This window comes from Branchiostoma floridae, chromosome 3 (assembly GCF_000003815.2).
Source record: "Branchiostoma floridae strain S238N-H82 chromosome 3, Bfl_VNyyK, whole genome shotgun sequence".
NCBI lineage: Eukaryota > Metazoa > Chordata > Leptocardii > Amphioxiformes > Branchiostomatidae > Branchiostoma > Branchiostoma floridae.
Window position 1 is genome coordinate 10,662,577 of NC_049981.1, and position 24,850 is coordinate 10,687,426.

Below are 24,850 nucleotides of genomic sequence, written 5' to 3' on the forward strand. Positions count from 1 at the left end.
ATATGTACATAGCTTTGGTTAAGTCGGCTTTACAATTCATGCGAATTCAAGTTTTTGTGAGAGAATTTTGATTCATGATGAGATATATAACGTTAAAAGTTGTGAATGAGTTTTTGTCTGTGATATGAACTTAGTCGTAGTCCATCTAGCGTGCCCCTTATAAACTGCAGGTTACGCTATCGTAGGGTCTATGTTTACATGTACAACAGTATGTGTGCAATCGAGTGGCACAAATTTAAACATGGGCAGTATGCAGGTGTACAGTGATAGGTAGTCACCATACAGCCTCACTGTTGTGTCTACGCCATGCGTACCCAGGCACCAAAATATCCCCAACAGTCATAGCCTAGGTGTCAGACTGCTTCCAGGATCTACGCAGGCTAGGCCAGCTCGTCGGATCTATGCTAGGTCCAACATGAAATTTTATCGTGACATGGTCCAACCCAGGTGGAATTTTTGCTAAAAATTCTTTGGGGCATGTTGCCCTTAGAGCCAAAGACGACCTGTGTAGGCCCTGAACAGTCTGGCATCCAGGCTAAACAGGCACGAACAAGAGAGGTTTGCCCAAGTGTACGTTTTCGTTCCGGCAAAATATAAAAACGTTACACATTCCAGTTTTATTTAGCACGGGGCTATACAGATACGTACGTGCAGTACCCATGTTCGCTGTACATGTACCGAGAAAATTCTGGGTATGTTTTTGAAAACAGAATGAACATTGGGCAGTGCAAGGCTTGGTCCTGTGGATCTTTCCACAATTATATATGTAAGTTGTACCCTCAAATAAGAGGTTGGTGGGGAAGCTTGTCACCTTTTCCCCATATGCTTCGCGTTTTCTGATGCCAGCACTGCACATGGAGAGAAAACAGGGTATGCAATCTCCCCTACCAACCTCTGCTTGGAAAGTATGTCAGTCGAACTTCCGACCTTCCTGGCCATAGGTTGGGTTGCAAACTAGTGAACCACAGACGCGGTAGGGGGCCGTCCCCCTAGGCCAAGTTTGTGCAAATTTTACGCCTCAATGGAATTCTCTCCCTTGCTGCGTTTACAAGGGCAGGACTAGAGTTACTCAAGTGCGCTCTTCACGCATAAATAGACGGGATTATGCTGGAACTAAACCCCTTCTAGCAACGGAGAAACTGCCCAAGCTAGTGACGGCTGTTTACACATTCTGTCATTTTCTGAGCTAAAACTTCAACTAACACAACGCTTCTCGGTAGAGTCGGTGTAAAATCTTTTGATTCAACCATGGATCAGAAACGCGGAGCGGACAAATTCCGCAGGTAAGCATACATGGACTAATTTTACGATGATATGGCGTTATGATGAGATTCCCTTTTTTTTACCGTAAAATGTTACAAGTGTTATTTCCAAGTCGGATGAACTTCTTACCTCCGGTAAGGAGACCAGTGACCTCCGACAGGAGGGCTGTTTTTGCGTTTGTGTGTTTGCAGCTATAACTCAAGATGTTTTTCAAGGTCGGTTTGTTTGGCATTCCCCACGAAATGTCCCCATCTTGAAGGTAGTGTGGTTCATTATCAGTCCATAAAACCAACCGTCGTTTGCCTAAAGGGTAGCCTTAAAAGTTATACAAGCTGGGGGCGAGTAGCTACCGGCTGGTAAAGATGGTATGTACCGTTTTCTTGAGACATCAAAGTACAAAATAGAAAGCCCGATAAAAACGACTAAAAACGTTGCAAAACTGCCAGAGCCTAACCTCTGCCTGGAAAGTAAATAGTTGGTAACTGGGAGACCCCGTTCAATCCTGGGTTAGGGCATCTTGGTTGGGGCTGCAGCCGTCTTTCTGGAGGGACGTTAAATGGGGGAGGGGCCCGTATTTGAGGGGGTGCCTCGATCGCACGTTAAAGTGTACGTATACGTAAGGGCAAGCAACCCCTCCATATAAAAATATACCCTGCTACAGAAACAATAAAAAAACTTGCTGTCCCATGTGTGTCGCTAGGTATTGCAATGGTTTGAGCGAACTGTTGTTTAATAACACGAAGTCAGACAACTACAGCGGCCGGGATTGGGGGACATTAAACTTGATCCCACAATTCCTTAGGAGAGCGGACAGACAATTCCTTTCGTTTAGTTACTCACCAGATCAGAGATCACCAGAAAGCCGAACAAAATGGAGAGAATGGAAGAGTGTCTCGAGCCTTGTCCACCTAAAATGGGAAAGCCTACCACCAGTTTTAGACGAAGCCACATAAACTTCAGGACGGCAGCAAAAATTGTTTGGTGAGCTCATTTCTTTTCAGCATCAAGGGCTAGTTCACGTTCGTCTTACGATCGTCGCACGATCGATCGCAAACCCTGATGGAATTTTTGGCGATAGTCCTGCCTTTGTCGTATACCCATGTCACATTTGGCGAAAATCGATCGGACGACGATTCTGCGGCAATCGCCCGAGCCTCGCTTATAATAATAACTTTATTGTACAACAATTGTACAAGGTACAAAGTATGGCTTATATGTGACAGGGGCGGTTTTTAGGTGAAAAATACGTGCAACCCTCTGTCGATTTTAGATTAAAAGGAAATTTATATTTGTGTGCGATACGTCCCAAGATCGTGGATAATGTGACAGGGGTAGTACATAACTCACCTGTTTTGTTACGGAAAGCGCTTCCTTGGATCCTTGTAAGTGTTTGAGTCTGTCACAGACATAATGTCTTTTGGGGCATCATTATCAAAATTGCAAGATGGCCTACTACGAGTATGACCACCCCGTTAACAGCCAGTTTGATTACAACTACTACTACTACTATCCGTATGATTAGAAAGCAGGTAAAGGGATAGTGATACAATACAGTATAACAAAGTAAAAACTGAAATGCATGCGGACAATTATTTTTTTTCAATGTCAAACGGTTTGGCTAATTTTGTGTACGGTGGTTACAAGTCTATGGACTCATTTATCATTCATTAGATAATTAGATAGGATAGGCAGTCTGGAAATTATGACTCTACTGCCTACCAAAAAATACAGGCTAGGGTCAGCAGGTTTTTCTATGGTAGGTCGGGAAACAGGAAATACAACGTTTTCCTGGCCTCTGGGTTTAACCTTCATCGATGAAATAAACTTTGTTACTTGTAATATAAAGCTTTTAGTAGATTAAATTTTGCATTCAGGAAGAATAAACAAACTATCGTCTTGCTTCTATGCGCGCGCATTCAAGACTTAGTCTCCAATTCAGTTCGTGAAGTAAGAGGAATTACGTTGAAGGGTTTGCATTTCTTCAGCTTAACCAAGCACTTCCTTCTAATCTAGGTTATCCTCAAGCAATTAGGAGTCGAAGTATAAGCGAACAAACATAAGAGCACCTGTAGGAGTGACAATATTTGCGTACCGTCACACGTTCTCAAACATTCAAGATATTTTTCTAGCCCCTCTAGTGTACCTTATTGTTACCCTAACGGCGTATAGTTCTACTGGCAAACATTAAACTCAAAAGCCTTTTTGTCTCGCATAAAGCAACCACGTTATGAATGTTCTATCAATGTTTCCAAGTGACGGGTATATAGTTACGATTTGTTTCAAGCCTTGGCCATTACATAGTCGGATGATAGAGAAAGCGGAACAGGTTTTAAAGTGGCTGACAAGTTTTCATTTTTTTCTGAGTTGGTCACCAGTTGGAACTTGACAAGTAATAAGTACAGGGTGTTTGAAGAGCTGTAGCACAGATCGTTAGTTATCGGTTGGGGTAGAAGTCTCGTTGGCTCAAGTGAAGTTTCTACACTTCGCGGTACAGTGGAGATATACTGTAGCAAGATGGCCGATCGCCTAGGAACGGAGTTAAAGGGGAAGTCGCGGTTTCGGAGGTAGGATTGGGTTGTTGTTTTGTTGTTGTTGATGATGTGATGTCAAATTTTCCTCGTTCAAGCGTTTTGAAGCTTAAATTCCTTTACGATCTGTGCCCTTTTCAAAGTGCGCAATGAAATACTGCAAACATGCCAAAAATATGCATGTACGCCAGTTAGCCTTTTCGTCTATTAACGTTACAGTGTTTTTGAAATTGTTGTTGAAATTTTTCACTTTTTTGGCTGAATGGAATAACAAGCAATTTTGAGGTTCTATTCATGACATTGGTCAAAGCCAATTTTTTTTCAATCCGTTTATTTCATGTTTAGCCATATGGCAATCACTGAGTATTGCTTTTCAACAACAGGGCATAGAGCACATAATTTAGTGGACAGAAAAGTCATTCTCCAATCAAGTTTTATTTTCCAACACGTTAAAAATATATTGCAAAACAACGCCACCATTTACAAAATGAACGGGAAAAGTTAAGAACGAAAAAAGCACGACGCTTTTTTTAATACGTGTCCATGGTAACGAGCAAATAGTAACGGTTTGGCTCATGTCAGCACTTCTAGTTTACAAAATCATGTTACTATTCTTATCTTTCTAATGATCAAATGTTAGTGGTGCTTTATCTGTAATGGTAGATCTTTTGGATTCGTTCTTAAACTTTTGAAGTGTGTGGATCCCTCCTTGAGTATAACGTGGCCTTGACTGAGCTAGCTAACAAGAAAGTTGTTGACACCTTAACCTAAAGCGCTAATAGACTTGTCAAACATGGTTGACGTACATGAACTAAATATAGACTGCTCTGTACAATGCTTGTCAGACGACTGTTGATTGGTCATTTGATTTAATTACTTTTTGAGTGACGTGCCGAGGCCCGTAAGTCGACTGGGACAGAATGCTGACATTACTGAGAGTTTGGATACAGCAAATGAGGACTGGTATGTGGACATGTTACCTAGTGTGTTGACTCTATTCACATAGTAACCGTATCAAGTGCTAGTAGGTAACGTAACATTAACGTATTAACGTTAATGCACAAGGACGCCGTTTAAGCTATGTTTTGTCTTAAAGATAGACGACGTTTTTTTAACTTTCAAAAATGACTCTTTCGTGTAAAGTTTCTAACGTGGAGAAAAAAAAAAATACTATAAAAAGATAAAAGTAGCACCTAGTATGTTTGATTCAAACGCTTGTAACATCTGTAGTTTCAATGGAGGCTGCTAAGGGCCCAAATTTCAAACGAGCTCAACAAGTTTTGGCGAAAAGAAAGTTTTGCACCAGAACGAGGCTCCATCCACCTGTTACAAGCACTCACGGCGCAAGCGCACTGTTGGCAGTGTTGCTAATGACAACACCTGCGCATTAATATACATCAAACTGTTTCCAAGTACCCGGTATTTAATTTTACAAAGAATAATCGGTTATTTTTCATTGTGATATTTCATATCCAGTCATAGAAATTATCTTCCATACATTGTTTTGTTGTTAACTTAGTTTTAAAGTTGATTTAATACGAGCAATCGCTGTTATTGTTTACATCCGGGGTATTCGGCGCACGAGCGCTGACTGGTAGGCAAAAAGCGTTAGGAGATCAGATTACTAATTAGCATACCGGCGCGGAAGCAGATCGTACTGTTTACGCGAATTTGCGCATTTTCAGCCACGTTTTTATCGCATCCATGGGATTTTTTCAGATTTTGTATTTTTTTCACTACTTCTTAGTCTTTTTTTTTTTTTTCTTGTGTAATATTTTGGGAGAAAATGACCCTTGCCCTCTTGACTTCCGTCATGTGTTTCCGGTTGTTTTGATTTTCCCGCCGTACGGGCTTTCTGTCATCCGTTCCGGGCTGTTATATTTCTGTTCCTAATGTGGTTTAATTAATACGTTTAATCAATATGAGTTCTTCAAACAGCTACATTAGCTCTTTGGAGCCTAATGACCGAACCAGGTATTTTGAGAAATTAATGGTAAGTGTCGAAGACGCCGGCGATAGTTCAAACCCGGAAGTGACTGGTTCGGCGGTGACTGGTGACGGTGTACGCCTACCTGACCCATACAGTCTGACAGGTGAGGATCATGTGTACATGTGTTTCTAGATTTTGATAAGGTAGATTTTTGTGTCAGATAAAGGTTACAAAAACATGAGTACGTGTAAATGTGTTTGTTGCTAATCTCTAGAAATTCTGGCTACGTAACGTTATGTTTATTATCATTTGTATGTTATACAGGTTGGAAGGATGATTTGAGCCTCTGGCCAGATACGGACTATGGGTGCATCTACACCTACCTAATCGAGGCTCCAGGTCCGTTTAACGGAGAAGCCATGAAAGCCTATAAATCCCTGGAGGCGTACAATCTCTTTATAAGTGGCCATGTGAGGGAGTGCAGGTACCACCCTATTGGAAAAAATGTGAAGGTCTGCTTCCTTAAGGCCAAGGTTGTGCCAGGTGGGTGTTGGAGTGCATTGGAACAATATTTCTACTTACATGTACCTGTAGTGAGAACTCTTGAAGATGAAGAATGAGATGCGTGATTAGTATTTAACTGTCAGATACGTTTTTATATTTACTGTATTATCTTTTTTTTCTGTTACATTTGTGTTTCAGGACAGAGAGTAACAGAGACTCCTCACAACCCATGGGTGTGTTTGACCAAAAAAGAGGGTTATGTCATGGCAGCTCACTGCACTTGTATGGCAGGGTAGGTAATATAACTGCATTGACCATCATATCCAAAAAGTCACATTTTTATCTAACAGTGTTCTCGTCAGATGAGGTCCATGGCAAGAAACAGTTTTAGAAATAATGAAAGTCAAACTAGTACTCACCTGTAAATGTTCCTCCGTATATTTCCAGGGAGGAGCGACCATGCAGTTTGTATGTGGCAAGATAACTGTCTTAATTTTTTTCCTTGGTTCATGTTCTTGTGCTTGATGGTTTCCAGTTGTATTTGTACCTGTTGCAAATGCATTTCTTCTTGTTGATGTTCTTGTTGCAGGTTTTACTTGTTGATGTGTTTCGTTTTCTAGGTAATTTGGAGTTATCAACAGTTCCTGAGAGTGAGTATACTAACACATATCATCATGTAGATGTAGATAATGCTAAAAGAAATGTGTATATAGTAGAAATATTCAAATATCACAGAGACTTCCATAATGAGAAGATAAGGCAAATCTTTCATTGTACTGTGAAGCTGGCCAACTTATCCGTTCCTTTTACCATTACCGGTAACTCTAAAATTGCTCCTGACTATAGTACCTATAATGTATACTCATTTTTTGTTATATTTCAATGTAGATTGGGAGAGGTCTGCAGCCATGTGGCTGCACTGCTGTTCGCAGTGGAGGCCTCCAGGTCTCTTCAGGAAAAACGGACGTCATGCACCAGCAGAAAGGCCGTGTGGAACAAATATTACAAAGATAAGGTCTGTTCATATTTGGGCATTATAATTGAGTAGAATTTTTTTCAATGTCTACAATTTTTTTGCCTAAGTAGACTGTTATAACTTACATTAATGAATGGATTTCTTTGCTTCTACAAAATCATGTGGCATTTACATGTATCCAATTCACAATATATAGCACTACACTATAGATTTACAGCAATATAGTAGATGTTCCTAGCCTGGAGTACAGCCTTGTTGTGCTTTAGTCCACTCCCAACGGTGGCTACCCCGTCAATGCCATGGGGTAGCGACCTTTGGGAGCGAACTAAAGCACAACAAGGTTGGACTGCAGGCTAAGATGTTCCTCTTTGTAAAGTGTAATATCTGACATGGCCACTGTATAATGCTTTTTCTCACATATATTATTGATAATTCATTTTGTGGATTATTTCTTTCAGGTTGATCCACAAAGGGCTGAGGACATGGACTTTTCGCACCCTAAACATGGAGTCCAGATCAAGAAGGCGCGCCGGAAGCCGCAGTGTGATGTGCCACCACTCAGTGAAGAAGAGGCCGCTTCTGCTTTCTCACAACTGAGGAAGCTGTGTCCCACTGCCAGTGCTGTCATTAAAGAGGAGGAGGACACAGACACAGCATCAGAAGATGAGTCAGATGTCAACACAGAGACGCTTCCCCCTGTGGTATACAGGTCTTGTCATCCAGCCAAAGTCCCTGTTACTAGTGTTAGTGTAGACAGCATCCTTGAGGATGTTCGGTGCAACCCCGAGCAAATCACAAACCTCAACAAAGCTACAGTGGGGCAGTCCAAGTCTGCTTTATGGCGTCAGCAACGCAAGGGTCGTGTGACTTCTACATCCATGCATGATGTCCTTCATGCATCAAACCCCACCACTGCAGTACGGAAGGTCATGCAATATGACTGCAAGGATTTGAGCCAAGTGAGTTAACTGAAAACTAGTACAGTGTACACTTGCAGGAAGCCATTTTTCGTAGGTAATTAAGGCACACAAAGAGACAACATTACCCTGTATATTGGAACATGTACCATAATAATCCCAGAGCAAGTGTAGCTCTGATCTTTATTTGGATTTAAACAATACCAGGAGTCTAAATATTTCTGCAAAGTGTGACAGTCTAAATGTTCAGTCAATGCGAGATAGTGTCATATTAGAGATGTAATTCATTTGTGCTTTCTATGTCAGAAATTCTAAATAGGGAATTTCACTTTCAGGTTCCAGCTATACAATGGGGGATGAAACAGGAGGAGAAGGCAAGGCAACAGTACCTGGAAGCTACCTTGTGCATCTGCAAGGATGTGAAATTGGAGGAAGTGGGGCTCATTCTCTACAAGGATTTTCCCTTCATAGGTATAGCTAATTTTGGCTCTTACTTCAAACTTATGAAGTATAGTACATGTAATTGAGTACCAACTACACAATGTCTAATTGACTTATGATTTTGTTGATGTAACAATGAAATACATGTACTTGTTTTAACAATTGCACTGTATTCGTACCAAGTGAATATGTGCCATTTGCAGCATTTGGCAAGTATCAAAAGTAAGTACATTATGTTCATGTTTGAAATATCAGAAACTTTGCCACTAATTTGAACATTACTGTTGTATATATAGGTGCATCTCCTGATGGGATGAGACAGTGTTCATGCCATGGAAGAACTGTGATTGAGATCAAGTGCCCATACAAGTACAGGGACATCTATCCTGCTGCAGATCTGTGTCTATCAGATGCCAACTACTGTTTAGATAAGGATTGTAAGCTAAAGACAGGGCACAGATATTACACCCAAGTCCAGACACATATGCTGGTTACCGGTGTCTCAACATGTGATTTTGTAGTGTGGACTAATGCAGGCATGGTTGTAGTAAATGTTCCAAGGGACCAGTCACTGTTAAATGTAATGTTGTCTACATGTGTCCAGTTTGTAAAGTCCAGTCTTATCCCTGAGATACTGACCCACAAGTTACAGTGTGGAGACTCTGGAGTAGATGTGACTTTCCAGGAAGATGATGACCCAAACAAACGTTACTGTTCTTGTCAGAAACCAGCATATGGTAGGATGGTAAAGTGTGATAACAATGAATGTGAGTCAGAATGGTTCCATTACAAATGTGTTGGCATCAAGAGAAAACCAAGGGGCCATTGGTTCTGTCCCAGTTGTCAATGCTAAATCCTACTGGACAGTTTGAAATACTAAAAATACTAGTATAACAATAGAAGGCATTTTACAGTTTTATGTCATGTTTTAAAAAACTAATGTAAAACAAGTAAGAATTGTACTTTGTGGTATACTTATTATATTGTAGTGGGCTTCCCAAAAATTTGTTTTGTGTCCCTTTAACATTTTACCTTCAATCTCAGTATTTTGATATACAGAAAAGGCCAGCTCGTGCAGACAACATTGCCATTAAAAATTACTTGATTAGCTTTGGAAGTAAGTTTGTAAGAGCCGCACAGATAACAACACTGTCACTGAGTAGAGGGGCAAATGTTAATGGACAGATTTGGCTGAGAATTTGGAAGTTCTTGATTCTTTCAATTGCACGTTCTACATGAATTCTTAGAGCTGATATCTGTCTGGCATCTTGGACGATACGCCCCGGGAGTTGTGTCCTTCCTGTGGTAAATGGTGGCATAACTAGTGTTGCTCCTTTCAGGGCAAGTTCCTCAGAAATGGTGAATCCCCGATCTACCATAATCATATCACCATATTCCACTTTGTTATAGAAACGACTTTTTAGCGTAATGTCTTTATCAGAAATTCTTCCACCCCAGGAACTGGACAGAAATGACACTGCTCCATAAGGTGTAATACCTACCAGAAATTTGAACGTATGATGGTGTTTGTAGTTACTCCAGGTCTTTGCTCGGGTCTTTAAATTGTATGGCCTCTCAGTGAAAATCTCTGAGCAATCAATGATGACTCTACAGTTTGAGTATTTTTTTTTCCGAAATTTTTTGGGAAGATTGCGCTTTACGGTTTCCTTGGACGGCCAATGAATCAGGAACTTTAGTCGGACAGCTAAGATTGGAATACAACGGTTTATGACTTTTGAAACTGTGGAGGCAGAAACACTAAATCTCAAAGCTAGATCAGCATTTTTGAGGCCTAGTCTCAACTTCATGAGAGTCATGAGTATTTGATCCTGCTGACACATGGACTTTAGAGGAGCAATGAAATCACTAACAAGTCTAAACACAAACATAAACAGTGCAACAGTAGGTATTCCAGTGAAGAGCTTGCATTTTGCATCTGTGAGATTGGAGGCTGATGTTGATGATTTCTTGATTTGTTCTTGAAGGTGATCACGTTCTTCCCTAAGGTTGTCAGCTTCACTTTGAAGGGACTCGCAAAACTGTTCCAACTTACATTTCTCCTCTTGTACTTTTGTGAGCTGTTCTCTCAGAGTCTCTACACTTTCAGGAAGGGGGTCTCTCAGAGTCTCTACACTTTCAGGAGGAGGGTCAGCGATCATTTCTTCATCTGAAATAAAGCAAATCCGAAGTTCAATGAAAGTGCTATGTGATTATGAGTGTCATATATCTGAACTGAACTGAATGTTCTAAACTCTGATTCATATGTATGTATTGTTGTTTCAATATTTTACTCATGCAGGTTGCATGCTTCTCTACTTGATTCACATCTATATCCCCACTCCGAAAACCAAGCGGATAAACTTTGTAGCAAGTAGTCTTGTGTGTATGGTATGTGATTCATGTTGAATAAGTGACAAGTGATAGATTTACTTGTTGAGCAAGAATGATAGATTAAACTGTTGATCAAGAATTTATATGTTTAGGATTACTGATTGTATCCATTAGACACTTTTCTTATTCCCTCTGTAATGCCCTTACCATTTAGTGATGTAGGTGGGGCTTCATTCTCTGATGACACCCGCAGCCTTTTTGCTGCACGCATATACCTGCAAACAATGAAGCATGTTGTAAGTTGTAAATCAAAGTTGCATGCTTTGTTTCCTACATACATTCTGTTAGCATAGCATTTAGTGATTACTGCTGTGAATGTTATGAAATATAAAACATTTGACTAGGTGTAAACTCTAACATGAGTAACTTACAGGATCTTTGTGAGATTTAACTGAATCCTTGGTAAAACTTTCATGGTCATCTTCTCAGGCAAGGAGGTAGAGTATAGCAATGTTTCACACAGGCATGAACAGCCTGCCTGCATGAACAGCATGAGCAGTAAATCAAATTTCAATAAAGAAACATTGAAAACCCCAATGTTACCTACCGATCTTTCTTGGCAACTGGGTTTCTTGAACGATTGCAACTTGCTGAGGTTGGGAGGTTAAACAAGCTTGGGACGTAATCTGGATCTGCAGGGTCTTTAGAAGGGTTCCCTGCAATGCAAGAAGCAAAGAACTTGTCAGTATTATAAACATGATTTTAAAATGAGGTGGCAATTGGTCTTGTGGTTAGGGTGTAGGACTCATAATCCAAAGATAAGTATGAGTTGGAATCCCTGATAGGTCACTTTGTTGTAGTGCCCTTGGGAAAGGTACTTAAACCATACTTTACACCTATTTCCTCACTTCACTAAGGTGAAAAATGAGTACCTGGCTTCGGCTACACACCTCGGCATGTTAAACTGAAAGAACCCACCACACTTATCGAAAAGAGCAGGGGATCATCCCGGTGTGAGTGGATCAAACTCCACAGTCTGGTTCTTTCTTTCCCCTGCACTATCCCACAATGGTCCGGACCAAGGTGGAGGTCTACCCGCTGGGGGCCTCCCCACACAATATGCTCCAGTAGGGGCCATCTTAGCCTGGATTCCATACCCCAACCTCAAGATATATCTTTCGTGTTGGGTCTGGCAACATGGCTGTAGAAAGGTTGTTGATCAGTGGGAGGAGAACCTAGGATTGATGACCACTCTCACCACAGGTAGCCAGCTACAACACACCACAGTTGGTCAGCAGGCTATCACAGTTGTAGCGAATCAGCTAAGGTATGGATTCAAAAAGGACAGTTGGGGGTCTTTAACCAATCATGGCAGGGGTGTAATTACCTCCTGCTGATCCTGTGTTGTTCTATTGGTGGGGGTTTTGCCCACTATAAGGTGCAAAATTGAGAAGAGTTCCTATCCCATCCGGCCAGACCCCTGCACGATAGATACTTGAGATCGGGCTGGGGTTTGGTAACCAGGCTAGGGCCATCTGGGGGTATTCCCATGTAGATGTAGATGATTTTAAAGACATTTTAAAACATTTGTAGATGTCTTCGTCAATCAGTTAAGTGATGTACGTTATACTTCTGGTATACTATATATGTATACGTCCATCCCAGATACTTTACCACTATTTATAAGTCAGACCCCCCCCTCCCACGTGGACGCGCTGTAAAACTTTGATACATGTAACATTAATATTCACTATCCTTGATATGGCATGAATCAGCGACAAAACTTACTTAAGCTTTCCGCAGATGTGTAACGAAAAGTACACTATTACATCACGAAAAATGTATTTATGCAAGGGGGACAACAACAAAATATAAAACATATAGATCACAAACCTGAGATGAAATGGTCGCTGCACACTCTCTCGTGGCCTCGTGGTGTCCACGCCGCGGTCGGGTTTTTCTTTCCCTGCTCAAAATCTGACCTTTTTAAGGCTCTAAGCCATGCAGCCCTTCGTCCTGGTTCCGCAGGGATTCTAAAAAACTTCTTTCTACTGCCTTTATCCTTCCGGTTAGTACAATTCAGCGCACAACAACTGGTCGGCATGTTTGCGTTTCCCGCGCGCAACTGGTGGGCGAGGAGGGTTCAGCCCGCCCTCCAGCAGCTTTTTGCCTACCATGACGTCACGTGACGTAACCGTGACGTCAGCGCGATCGCTCGTATGTTTTACTGGGACTACATTGTTCTGCGGCAGTACGCTGACCTGTCGGGTCAGTATGTGATGCGGCCTAATGTAAACAAAGTTTTCACGTTTCTTTTGTTGTTGTGTGGAGGCGTAATTTTAAGCAAATTTAACCCTAATTGGTGGCAAATAGAGAGAAGTGATTCGTTCCAAAGTCGGGTAGGTTTCAATTAGATTACTTAGAGATAATGTATAACTTGATTGTCAGAAGTAGGTCATGTTTTGGGGTTATTATTGTACCGTTATTTTGGACAGGGCCAGGGTGCCGGTTAGGGGTGGGGTGGGGGGTTAGGGTACTGGTGTACTGTGGAGGGGACTTGAGTAGGCGGCTTCCCTATGAGCTAATGGACATTTTTGTCTGACTGGTTTGTATGACTCTTCGAAAGGTTCATATGTAAACTTGAGACTGTGTGTGTGTCACTGTGTGTGTGTGTGTCAATGTGTGCATGTTGGTGTGCCTGTGTGTGTGAAAGTGTGTGTGACAGTGTGTGCATGTTGGTGTGCCTGTGCATGTTCATGTGTCCACTGCTCAAGCTTTGACAAGTTGAACAACTAGTAATGAATTATGTAATGAATTATGAAAACTATGTACTGCACATATGACAATTAGCTGTTATCTAAGTTGGCCATCTCAGCAATTTGTAGCACAGTTTCAGATGTCATTCCTGATATCACCCTTACTAAACCTGGAGAGGGGAAAATCTGGCATTTGCTGGCAAATAACAAAGTTGGGATATCCCAATGTATTACATGTCGCAATACATGTGTATCTCTTATTAATCCCAAAGTATAACATACATTCGCATAATTCCACCAGGTGGCATTATACCACCACCTCAAAAATCGTTGTTGCAGAGGCCTTCCCAAGATTGTCTTCAACATCTGAATTGTACTACATGTAGGATATTTAACATTCGGTGTTCAAGACAATATTAGGAAGACCTCTATACTAACGTTTTTTGAGCTGGCGGTATTATAGCACCTGGTGGAATTATGATAGTCGATGTTAATATGACGCAAGTGGAAATGGTCTTATCATATGACAGTTGAACATTTTACTTCAGAAGGTGGAAATAGATAAAAAAAATATTGCTTTCACTTGCAACTGTCAGCAGGGTATCCCTGTACTGATATGAAGTGAGAAATTGTCTTTTTACATGTATTTGTAAAACAATTGTACGTCTCCCTGTGTTTTGTTCAGTATCGCCCGGAAAGTGAAGATGGGGAAGAAACTGGAGCGCGTGATGAAAGGAGACCGCGGTGGAACCACCTCCGCAACGTCACAGGAAACAGACGTGGACAACAACAAAACTCCTGGTACAAAATGCATTATATAAAAAATAAACAAAATCTTTTCTGTTGATAGATGAAAGTGGAATCGATTTTTCAAAAGTTGTCAGTAGATATCCCTTTACACAACAGCTAACAAAATTAGAGAAAGAAAACAACATAAGGAAATGTAATACTGTATGTTGAAATAAAGTTTAAAATTTGAAATGTTCTCTGAGGAAAAATTTTCCATATCTTATAGACATATTTCAATGCTTTATGACAGCTAATATGTGTGATGTTTGAACTATTGCATCCGTAAAACAGTTTCATTTTGTTATAGTTGTGTCACCGGTCCTATTTGAAATAAGTGAACCTTTTTTTTTCAGAGCCGTATAACTGTGTAGGTGATTTTGAGGCTGACTATCTGGAGCTGTGTAAACGTGCCGGGCTGACAGAGATCCCCCAGGTCACACAGAGACCCCACCGCCCTGAGCCTCCCCCTCCCCCCGATCCTAAGGTACACATTATTAACCTTCAGCCTGCTAAGGTAGCCATTTGGTACCTTAGTTGTGTTGGCTATGTGGTTAAGCGTCAGGGAGAGGGTTAAGCTAATGTCTATGTTTTGCAGCCTTCCTCATGATCTAATTCGAATGTTTATGTTATGAATAAAGCATAACTTTCTCCCAATATATATAGCTTGAATGGTCCTGCAACAGATAAAGCAATACCTTTTCTTAATGCAGTCCTTGGCTACATCAAACAAATGCAACTTGGCAACTAAAATTTTGCATAAGCTTGCCATTCAGTGTAAACAATGGCTTGATGCGTATTTTGAATAATCTCTTGTAGATACTTCATCATCATCATACTTAGCAATGCTTAGCAACAATAATTTGCAGAAAAAAATAGATAATCTTACTTGTCATAAAGGGTCTTGTTATGCCAATATCAAAAAACACTTTGCAACATGGTTTATATATATATAGTGTATTTCTGAATGATGCCAGAGTTTGTTCTGAACATAACAGAACTAATATCATCATTGTAACAGTTTTGTAGTCTTGCAATCTGATAATGTGAAACAGTATACTTAGTCTAGTAGTTTGTTGTAGATTTTTGCAAACATGATAATTCACTAACATTTCCCTGTGGTGTTCTCCCTACGTACAAGTGTGCCACCCCCCTGTCACGGAAAGAGACCCCTTGTAAAAGTTCCCATAGTTCTCGTATGGTAAGTTCTGCAGTTGTCTGGTCCCGATGTAGGGGGCGCTAGTGAGTTGCTCATGTAGGTACAGGTAGTTAGTGTTAGATTTAGCTCTGTGTTGGTGGTTAGTGCGGCTTGGTACCATTTGTTGTAGTAGGCTAGATAGGCAAAATTATAGATTAAAAGTAGAATTAAAGAAAATCTTGGTGTATAGAATAGAACCCATCTCCATTTCTGCAGCCCTTGGGCCACACAGCATAATTATTTAAAGTCAAACATGTAGAAGTGCCCACGGGTACATAAAGACTAGTTGGCCAATGTGATCACTTTTTGGTTGTCCCATAGATAGCAATTTTTCCCATTGACACAAACAATTAACTTAGTAAGAATTTTTGCTATAGTGACCATCTGTCCACATAGACCACATTTTATCAGTCCTCCGAGTGGTCTTCTTGGCAGTTTTGACTGTATATAGTATAAGTCATGCAACAATTTAGATCAGTTCTAAATTTCTCATAACCTTCATTGTAACCTTGATGCTGTGGTATGCTGCAGCTGAACCAATGAAACAACAGCAAACATAAATCAATTAACTGTGACCTTGTGGTTGGCTGTTCTCAGGAGAAGGTGGAGGAGCCGACCACGCCCACCCCAGGTGACCCCGAGGAAGCCCCGCCCACCACCTACACCACCAGTAACAAGTTCGACTACTTCCGACCTAAGGTGCAGGTAGAACTGGAGAAACCTGAGGACAGAAAGAGCATGACAGAAATCTACATCAGAGGTGACACACAATTATGTTTCCTTTCCAGAAATTTGACAAATCCATTGCAAGCAGCACATGAGTCACATGCATCATAAGTTGTCGTACAATTTTTTATGTCGAAAAATTTTCAAGTAGTCTGTGGCAAAACTAAAAGGAAACAAGGACCAAAAATGTTCTTTTCTATAAGAAGGTTGCACAACAGGAATACCTTCAGTTTGCGATTGTTGCAACAATCGTGCGTCAGCAAATGGACCCTGGAACATATTCCACCAAAATTCAAAAAGATGATAGAATTAAAGAAATTTTTGCATTATGATCTACTTGGATCATTGTGCTCATTTTCAAATATTAAGTAATGTGACCTGTTGTTTATAGTATACAAAGAAACTGTGAGAGAAAGTTTCTGACCTGTAGAATGTTGTCATGACCAATATTCTGCTATCTTTACTCCAGGCTGGAAGGTTGACCAACGTTACATGGATGTGTTCAGACTGTGTCTTCCTGCGGCAGACAAGTTGCACACTATAGAGTAAGGAAACATTTTTTACTTACATATTGTATGTAGTATTTGCTATACAGAGTAAAGTAGGAAATGCTAGAAATTGCTAGAAATCCTACTGTTAGAAACAATTGATAATTAGGTTTGTTTCCTTGTGTTTCAGTTTGTGGAATGTGGGTTTAACTGACAACACCCTGGCCCAGTTTTCAGCAGTGGCATCACAGTGTCTCAACCTCAGGTGAGTATTATGAAATAAACTGTGCACCTGTCATGACAAAAACGGTTTCTCTGATAATTCCAGAAGGAAACAATAAGGCCTTAAGAATCCCGCAATATTTGCAGTGCAAAAGAATGAAAGTAACTAAGTGACTACAGAAATTGTATACAATGTTATATAATCTGTATTTGTTAGGATTTGTCAGTGATTTCTTGTGTTATAATGTGTTACCCCAGAACTGTAAAACTGGATGGGAATCCTGTACCTGGAGAAGGCTTTCATCAACTTATAGGGGAGGACAGCATGTAAGTATGATAGGGTAGTATTGGCTCCACCTTTGAGGTGTTGCCAACAATATTTCTCATTCTTGTACGTTATACGACTTGGTCCTTGTAAATTTTGAAATTCATGGACTAAAATGTTTAGATGTATTATTTCACCATGTCATTCAAACGTACTTGTGAATGATCTGTTCTTTTGTTTGTTTAGTATATTTGACTTCATGTATATATTTAGTTTTCTATAGTATAGTATAGTATAGTATAGTATAGTATAGAGTTATATATTTACGATATATTGTTTTTTGTTCCAGGATAGTCAGTATGTCCTTGCGGAGCTGTAAGATATCAGACAAGGGTGCGGAGCTGATTGGGAAGGCGCTGTCCACGGTTAAAACGCGGAACCAGAGTCTGTGTGTTCTAAACCTGAACAGTAACCTCATCACAGATGTGGGGGCCTGCCATCTGTCAAATGTGAGTTGATTGGTGGCTCTTGTATATGTAGAGAGTCCCAGTTGGCTAGCTGCTAGCCAATCAGAAGATTTCCCTCATGCTGTTGGAAGGAAAGTTATCAACCAATCCCATCACTGCTTACAGTCAAAATGCAATGTGATTGGCTGGTAACTTTCCTTCCAAAAGTAGTGGCATACATAAGTGTGAGCCTGGTTTATGAGATGGTGTTTAGAGTTAGAAAAATTTACAATAATCACAGCCCATGTGATCATGATTGCAGCTTAAGTTTATTGATTCATTTTAGGTAAGATTTACTGTCTGTCAGTTTTTTTTTCAAACTTTCAGACATTTTTGAAATCAGAAATCATTTGCCCATTTTTCCCCCCAGGGTTTGAGGATGAACAGAACGCTGCTGATTTTGTCGGTTGCCAACAATGCCATTGGAGATGAAGGTGCCAAGCAGTTAGGAGAGGTAAGCTCAACTGGTCCAATAAAGCTTTCTATCACCTGCCATATCTTTGTACTGTCAGTCATTGTCAACTTTCCTGAACCAATCAAAATCCGTCTTAAATTATTGTTAAATTTGATTAATGAGTCTACCCAATCAGGTTGTTAGTAACTGTTTGTCCCCAAGTGATAATTTTTATGGCCTATCGTGCTGCTTGTAACATTTGTAACATAAACAAACTTCTGACCAATAAGGTTGGTTGTAACTGTTTGCCTCCTGCTGCAAAGGCCAATTGCACTGCTTGTAATGTTTCACTAACTTATTTCTGACCAATCAGGTGCTGTCCAGATTTGCTCTGACCCATGAAGAGATTGTAGAGAGGAGGAAGCTCATCTCTGAAAAAGGAACTCCTGATATCAGGATATCGGTATTTTAGAACATTTATCTATTTTGTTTTCATCATTTCTAGTGATAGTATTTAAAGCAAAATTAACTTCAGCCTCACAATTGATATTTTTCAAATTTTGAAGTAACCTTGATAACCTTCAAACAATATTACGGAAAAGTATGAGGACATGATTGAAACCAGCTTATGACTGGTCACTAAGAAAAAAGGACTAAACAACCTAATAGGACAAGCACTTGGGTTGTCCTCTTTGAGAAACTTAGAAGTTTTATAACCAATGTTAACTTTTGGACGGATTCTTACAAATTCTCCAACATATTGTGTGCGTGTTTTCAATATTTTAGTGTTGTGTTTTAATGGGGAATTTAAGATTCCTTTTTGCATACTTTCAGCCCATCCCAAAGCGATCAGAATCCCGCGATCGCCCGGTCAGTCAGAGCAGCCGGTCTCAGCTGGACAAGTCCACGGCCAAGTCTGGACGCTCCTCCTCCAAGGCGAAAAAGGTCAGTAGTTTGTCTGTGTAACAGGACAGAACATACCCCCAGTCAAAATAGACCCAATGTGTCTTCTGGCCAGGGCATATGTTACTCCTTGAATCTTCCGCAATTGCTATTTTCTTAAACAAAATTTTGTATGCTTTGAAGAGACAGCAAATGAATTATTTAATAAGGCATCTTGTTTTCACAAAATTATCACTAGTTCCTTTTTTAGATTGAAAAAATTGAATTAAAAGAACAAGAATTTTGAAATGGATTTAATTACTTGTCAAATCTGACATGTCCAATTATGACATTACTTCATTACTTTATATTTATATTACATACAGCTGTATTCATGTTACTTAACCTTCTTGCCTTTTGTCACCACAGACAATACACAATCAATGTGTGGAAATTTATAGATAAAAATGTTTTTCATTCCATTTTACAGAAGGATGACAAGGGGAAAGGAAAAGACGACAAGAAAAAAGGTAAGAAAGAATATAATATTATATGTACTGAAGATTGACTTTAAGAACATAAAAAGGTGAAATGTACTCAATTTATTTCAATTCTTAATATTTCAACACTTTCATGTCTTTATAAAATATCATCAGAACACAAAGTTGATACCAGAAGGAAAATTTGAAAACATGATATGCTACTCAGTTTTTGCTTGTTTTTGGTTGTAATGTAAAAGGAGGCTGCTCAATAAATGATTATCAATAAGAAATAATATAATTAGTAACAAGTTGATGATAAGTATTGAAATGAAGTACAATGTCATGTATATACATGAGTCCTATATAATTGTCGACACAGATGGCTATGTTCAAGCTAAAGTTTTCAGTCAGGCATAATTTGCACATGGTGATTTTACCACATAATGTATATTTTATCATAGAATTTGGTTCTGCTCTAAATACAAAATGCATGTCAGAGTAAAAGTACAGATAAACTAATGTCCATCTCTTTAATATCCTTTCGTCTTTTCTCCAAATCCCTCACTCTGTTCATCCTATGGACAACTGCACGACCATAGACGCACAACGTGGTGTCTCAAAAGGTTATATATTGGTGTTGGCTATCCTAACTTCTCTTAACCATCATTAACTTGTTAACAATACTAACTAACATTAATCAGATGAATAATTTACATCATGATATTGAAATCAATAAATGTGAAATTTGACATAAAATTGAATACAATCCAATCAAATGATCTGACATGATTTTGTGAGAGTGATCCTTTAGACTAGATAAAAGTTTTCCTATTTTTGGCATGAGATTTATTTAGAATGGTTTGAAATGCTGTGAACAAAATTATAAATCAATGATTTGATAGTGATAGAGCCTGGCAACCAATGCAATTCTTCCTTGCATTTTATCACATGATGATAATGATTTGAGAAAACACTTTTTATTGGGCAAATTATACTCCATATCTCCGTAAGTGTCAGCCATTTTGATTGGTTTTGTTTTCCTCACAGAGAGTGTTGCCAAGACAACCAAGGGCAAAGGTCGTCAGTCTGGTGGAAAGAAGGGTCCAGCGGCGGGGACCATCACTACTGAACCTGAGGTGGGCACAGGACTACTGTGTTGTTTCTAAGCTGTAGTCATGAAGGGTGTATTAGTTTACATAATGTAGTAAATGGCAGGACAGAGCTGAAGGGGTTGGTCTCTATATGTATATACATATAGAGTTCAAGTTTACATCTATATGAATTGAGTCAAAGAAATCATTGTAAAAAAGCATTATTGAATGCTTTGTTGATAAAGGCTGTCTTTCTCCATCCAGACTCCTGAGGTACAGGAAATCATCAACCCACTATTGGAGGAGGCAGAGAGTATAAATGGAGAATTGTTCATCCCTGGGAACAGAGTTCTCATCAATCTCAACATCTCCAGTAAGTACAAACACATCATCATTATGAAGGACTTAGTAGGTACTAATTGCTTTCGCCCCTGAGGCGTTGCCAAAAATGATATTAGTGAAATTACTTGGGTACACTGAAAAGTTCACAAAAATGTAAGGGACCGTACGATATTCATCGGGGGGAGGGCTGGTGCATTGGAAGTCGGATCAAAAAATTTTTTGATGGCCCTCCCCGCCATCTCAAAAAAATTTAACGTGACCCTCCCCCTCCTGAAAAAAATCAACATGACCCTCCCCCCGACAGGCATCATTAAACAGGTAGAAAAACAACCGATAAAATAATCTTAATACAACATGTATAGACGTCAGGGCACAAGGGCGCCGGCCAGTGTTCTCGCCAGGATTTTTTCACAGCGTCGGGGCAGGGGTCTGGGGGCATGCTCCCCCGGGAAAATTTGGATTTTCAAACCCTCTAAAACAGAATTTCCTGCAACTTGAGAGGAAAATTATGCCCTTGAGATTGGATGCCGGTTGCCTTTTTTACTCCCGTTTTTCAGTAATCGACGTCCGCCCTCTCCCCAAAAATACGTTATAACTATAAGCTCGGGGAATCAGCAGTCCGTGATCTGGCCCGGGTATTATTTGTCCAGTCATGTCTATATGAAAATTTTGGGGTTTTGATGCTTCCAAACAGGGCTCTAGCCAGTGAGTTCGTCAGCCCATGGAAAAATCCTGCCAATTTTTTTCCGGCATTGAATATTAAAAGAATGCCTACCTCGTGTGATCGATGTTGCGCCCTCCCGCATCAAATGCTAGTAGTTTTTCCAGAGGATAGAATAAACGGCGCCATCACACCTTGTGTTTTTTTCTATTTTGCCCGATGATTTTACTCAAATTTATCGAATCGGTCGGGTTTTACAAGGCCGCGACGTCATTTTCCATGAGCGTGCTTTTGTTTCGTGCGACCTCAGGTAACCCCGTTTTCGGCGTGAAATCTTTGGCTCACCGCTGGATTTCTTTTTACATAGAGTAGAGTAGACCAAGAACGTTATACATTATACGAAGGAGGGCGATCTGCTGCATCTTTGGCAGTGATCAGTGCTGGTGTAGTCTTGAAGGAGTAGCCAGAAGAGACGTGCTGGGCGCTGCGATCGACAGTCCGTCTGGGGAGGGGGGCGTGCCGCGGCATGTGCTACGGACGCCAATGCCAGTGCACAGCCGACTCGATCGACACTTGACAACAATATTGTGGCCCCTTTTTCTGCCGCAAATTTTGTCTTTTTGAAACAAAAGAAATGTTTTGAATAAAAAATAAAGTGTATAGTTTTGGATTCTTCACGTATTTACCGTGCACCGCTTTTGTAACTTAAATATTTTGGGAAACTCAGCCGAGCCGATTGCGTCTTTCCAGAAAAAAATAAGTCTGTAGACGGAATGACGTATGCCTGGCAGGAACACTGGTCCAGGGCAGCGCCACTTTGGGGGGCCTAGGGGGGCAAAGCCCCCCGGAAGCTCTTGCATTTTAGGCTATTCAGAAGGCTTATTTTATCAGTTTTAGGGCCATGTCAAGATATCAAAACAAAAAGAGTATAAAAAATTCTTTCAAAAAAATTAACATGGCCCTCCCCCCTATCTAAAAAAAATTAACATGGCCCTCCCCCCACCTCAAAAAAAATTAACATGGCCCTCCCCCCCTAACGCACCAGCCCTCCCCCCCTGATAAATATCGTACAGTCCCTAATGTAGTCTAAAGGGAAGTGTTTTATCAGCACCTGGAGCTTTTAGACTGTAATAAAAAATATAAGGGGTCCATCACGGTGTGAGTGGAGCATTGTACCTAAAGGTGGTTTACTGGTTTTGTGGAACAAAATAAACAAACAAAATTTTAATGCCTACATTCATGATCCTTGTGTTGTGTAGGAAATAAGATCGGAGAGGCGGGGCTGAAGGCACTTCTGAAGGGGATCCAGTACCAGATCACATTAACCATGCTGGGATCACGGTCCAGTGGTACAGGGCTCATGAGGCTATCTCTACAGGTGAGGCATTTCTTACCTGCACCAACAAGGTGATGTTTATACGCTGTTTGTGTTTGTATTTGTGTCTGTGGACAGCAGCAGCTGAACTAGAAATTGAGGTTTGGGTCCCCTAGCATTTAAGTGCAGGGGCTGATTTTGTTTGAGGCTAATAGAACAAGTATACTCAAGAGCTGTGAACAGATTGTCATGGTTTTTGAATGACGATCCTCTTTGGAATGATGAAAAAATCTTTTTATGTATTAAAAAGCAATGACTTTACAAATCTACTGCTCTATTCCATCTTGAGTACATCACAGTGTATGTGATACTGTGATAGTTACCTTTACCTCGAACTGTTTCTAAGCATAACAGTCCAGGTAATTCTGAGAACTGATGGCCAATTGTCTTTAAAAGTCTGTCAAGTTTTATTTTAAATGACATGCTTAAAGGAGCATTATCACTTTTGTCCTTTGATAAAGCAAAGAATTGTGTGATTGCTGTTTTTTAATGTTTCCATCGTGCATTTTGATGGTACTTCTTTTAGATTAATGGTTTTACAAATTTTCTCAGAAAAATGGATTTCCTCCCGACCATGATCTGTACATGAAGATCCAAGAATTGATGGTGACCAGAGACCCTCTGTACAAGCCTCCTGCCAAGTCTCCTGACGAGGACTCCATCTCACAGACTACTGGGGTGTAGAAATACTGCTGGGCTGCAAGAAAGACTGCAGAGCAAGACTACAATGTTGGATTTCAAAATGATGCATACTGGCACTAACATGACCAATGCAGGTGTAACAGTGCAGAATGTACCCCTGGCCAGAATGTACCTTGGTGTATTATAGCTACGAGTACATTTTCGCCTGTTACACCCCATACTGCATGTGCATTACAAAATATTTTGTTTGTTGTGTTAAGTGATCATGTTACCTCTCTGTCACTCAATGGTAATAATTTTTGTGTGTGTGTATATTATAATGTGTATAAAAAAAGAAGAACTTTTAACAGACTCTTTGTGACTTTTGTATGTCATATTAAAGACTATTGACTCTATTTTTCTGTTGTTAAGAGCACCAACATGATATTGATGTGTATTTGTTTGAATTGTGAGCAAGAGTTACAAACCTACTAAACAGATGTATTTTTAAACTGTTTTTAAGGAAGACTGTATTTTGGACTAGTGAGTGTGCAATACTGGAAACAGGGAAAGTTGTTCAAATGCTGTTTTTGTGGAAAAGTTACATTGTCAATTTTGTTGTTGTTTCACACATGTACATTATACACAGTAAATGTACAAAAAGATGCTGCTTACTCAGTTTATACTGTAGAAACACTGTTATTTATGACAAGGATACCAGAAATTTGGAGTCTGTTGTAAAGATTTTAAAGATACATGCATACACTGTATCGCCAAACATCATTGTTTATTGCAGTTTTGATGCTGCATTGTAACTTTTGCTGCAGATGAGTCATACATTTTTTAGCAAGATCAATTTGTAGTTAGTTGCATTTGAAAAGTTTATCTTATTTTTATTTAAAGCTTTCATTTTCAAATGTTAATGTTATATGTTTGTGTTTTAGCAGTTGTAAATACAAAACAAACAGTTACACTTCATTTTCAAGATCAAAGTACAAGTATGAAATAGTTATCTCTATATGCTGCCAAATAAATATTACATTTGTAACGTTATATCACTTTGCATGTTGGCTATTAAAACACACCAAACTTTCAGCTTGTCCCTGTTCTTTGTGTCATCTTTTCCCTTATTCAGCTAACTTAAGGTAATGATATAGAATGTTGT

The 24,850-nt window shown here is 39.9% G+C and overlaps 3 protein-coding genes across 9 annotated transcripts; 2 read left to right on the forward strand and 1 right to left on the reverse strand.

Moving 5' to 3' along the window:
* Window positions 1-1,170: 1,170 nt before the first annotated feature.
* LOC118412431 (leucine-rich repeat-containing protein 71-like) lies at window positions 1,171-24,783 on the forward strand. 5 transcript variants are annotated; one of them, XM_035815295.1, is made up of 19 exons: window positions 3,671-3,827; window positions 4,677-4,754; window positions 14,332-14,447; window positions 14,789-14,919; window positions 15,574-15,633; window positions 16,228-16,390; window positions 16,826-16,901; window positions 17,035-17,109; window positions 17,325-17,393; window positions 17,681-17,840; window positions 18,208-18,291; window positions 18,605-18,694; window positions 19,066-19,176; window positions 19,604-19,643; window positions 20,195-20,218; window positions 20,643-20,731; window positions 20,951-21,059; window positions 22,949-23,067; window positions 23,617-24,783. In XM_035815295.1, the coding sequence occupies exons 1-19, from the start codon at window positions 3,778-3,780 to the stop codon at window positions 23,746-23,748; spliced, it is 1,776 nt and encodes a 591-aa protein (XP_035671188.1). In that variant the 5' UTR covers window positions 3,671-3,777; the 3' UTR covers window positions 23,749-24,783. The 5 variants fall into 5 exon arrangements, with proteins under 5 accessions (XP_035671192.1, XP_035671188.1, XP_035671190.1 ...); XM_035815299.1 differs by lacking the exons at window positions 3,671-3,827; window positions 4,677-4,754 and adding an exon at window positions 1,171-1,283; XM_035815297.1 differs by lacking the exon at window positions 20,195-20,218 and having other exon boundaries at window positions 3,676-3,827.
* Window positions 5,562-10,445, forward strand: LOC118412429. Of its 2 annotated transcripts, none has more exons than XM_035815290.1 (7): window positions 5,562-5,884; window positions 6,046-6,264; window positions 6,424-6,517; window positions 7,114-7,240; window positions 7,660-8,160; window positions 8,454-8,542; window positions 10,197-10,445. In XM_035815290.1, the coding sequence occupies exons 1-7, from the start codon at window positions 5,713-5,715 to the stop codon at window positions 10,240-10,242; spliced, it is 1,248 nt and encodes a 415-aa protein (XP_035671183.1). In that variant the 5' UTR covers window positions 5,562-5,712; the 3' UTR covers window positions 10,243-10,445. The 2 variants fall into 2 exon arrangements, with proteins under 2 accessions (XP_035671183.1, XP_035671182.1); XM_035815289.1 differs by having other exon boundaries at window positions 5,629-5,884; window positions 8,454-8,589; window positions 8,856-10,445.
* On the reverse strand, window positions 8,253-13,066 carry LOC118412439. Of its 2 annotated transcripts, XM_035815307.1 has the most exons (4): window positions 12,784-13,064; window positions 11,498-11,606; window positions 11,098-11,165; window positions 8,253-10,726 (listed from the first exon to the last, which is right to left on the reverse strand). In XM_035815307.1, the coding sequence occupies exons 1-4, from the start codon at window positions 12,992-12,994 to the stop codon at window positions 9,657-9,659; spliced, it is 1,458 nt and encodes a 485-aa protein (XP_035671200.1). In that variant the 5' UTR covers window positions 12,995-13,064; the 3' UTR covers window positions 8,253-9,656. The 2 variants fall into 2 exon arrangements, with proteins under 2 accessions (XP_035671200.1, XP_035671201.1); XM_035815308.1 differs by lacking the exons at window positions 11,098-11,165; window positions 11,498-11,606 and having other exon boundaries at window positions 12,784-13,066.
* Window positions 24,784-24,850: the final 67 nt, after the last annotated feature.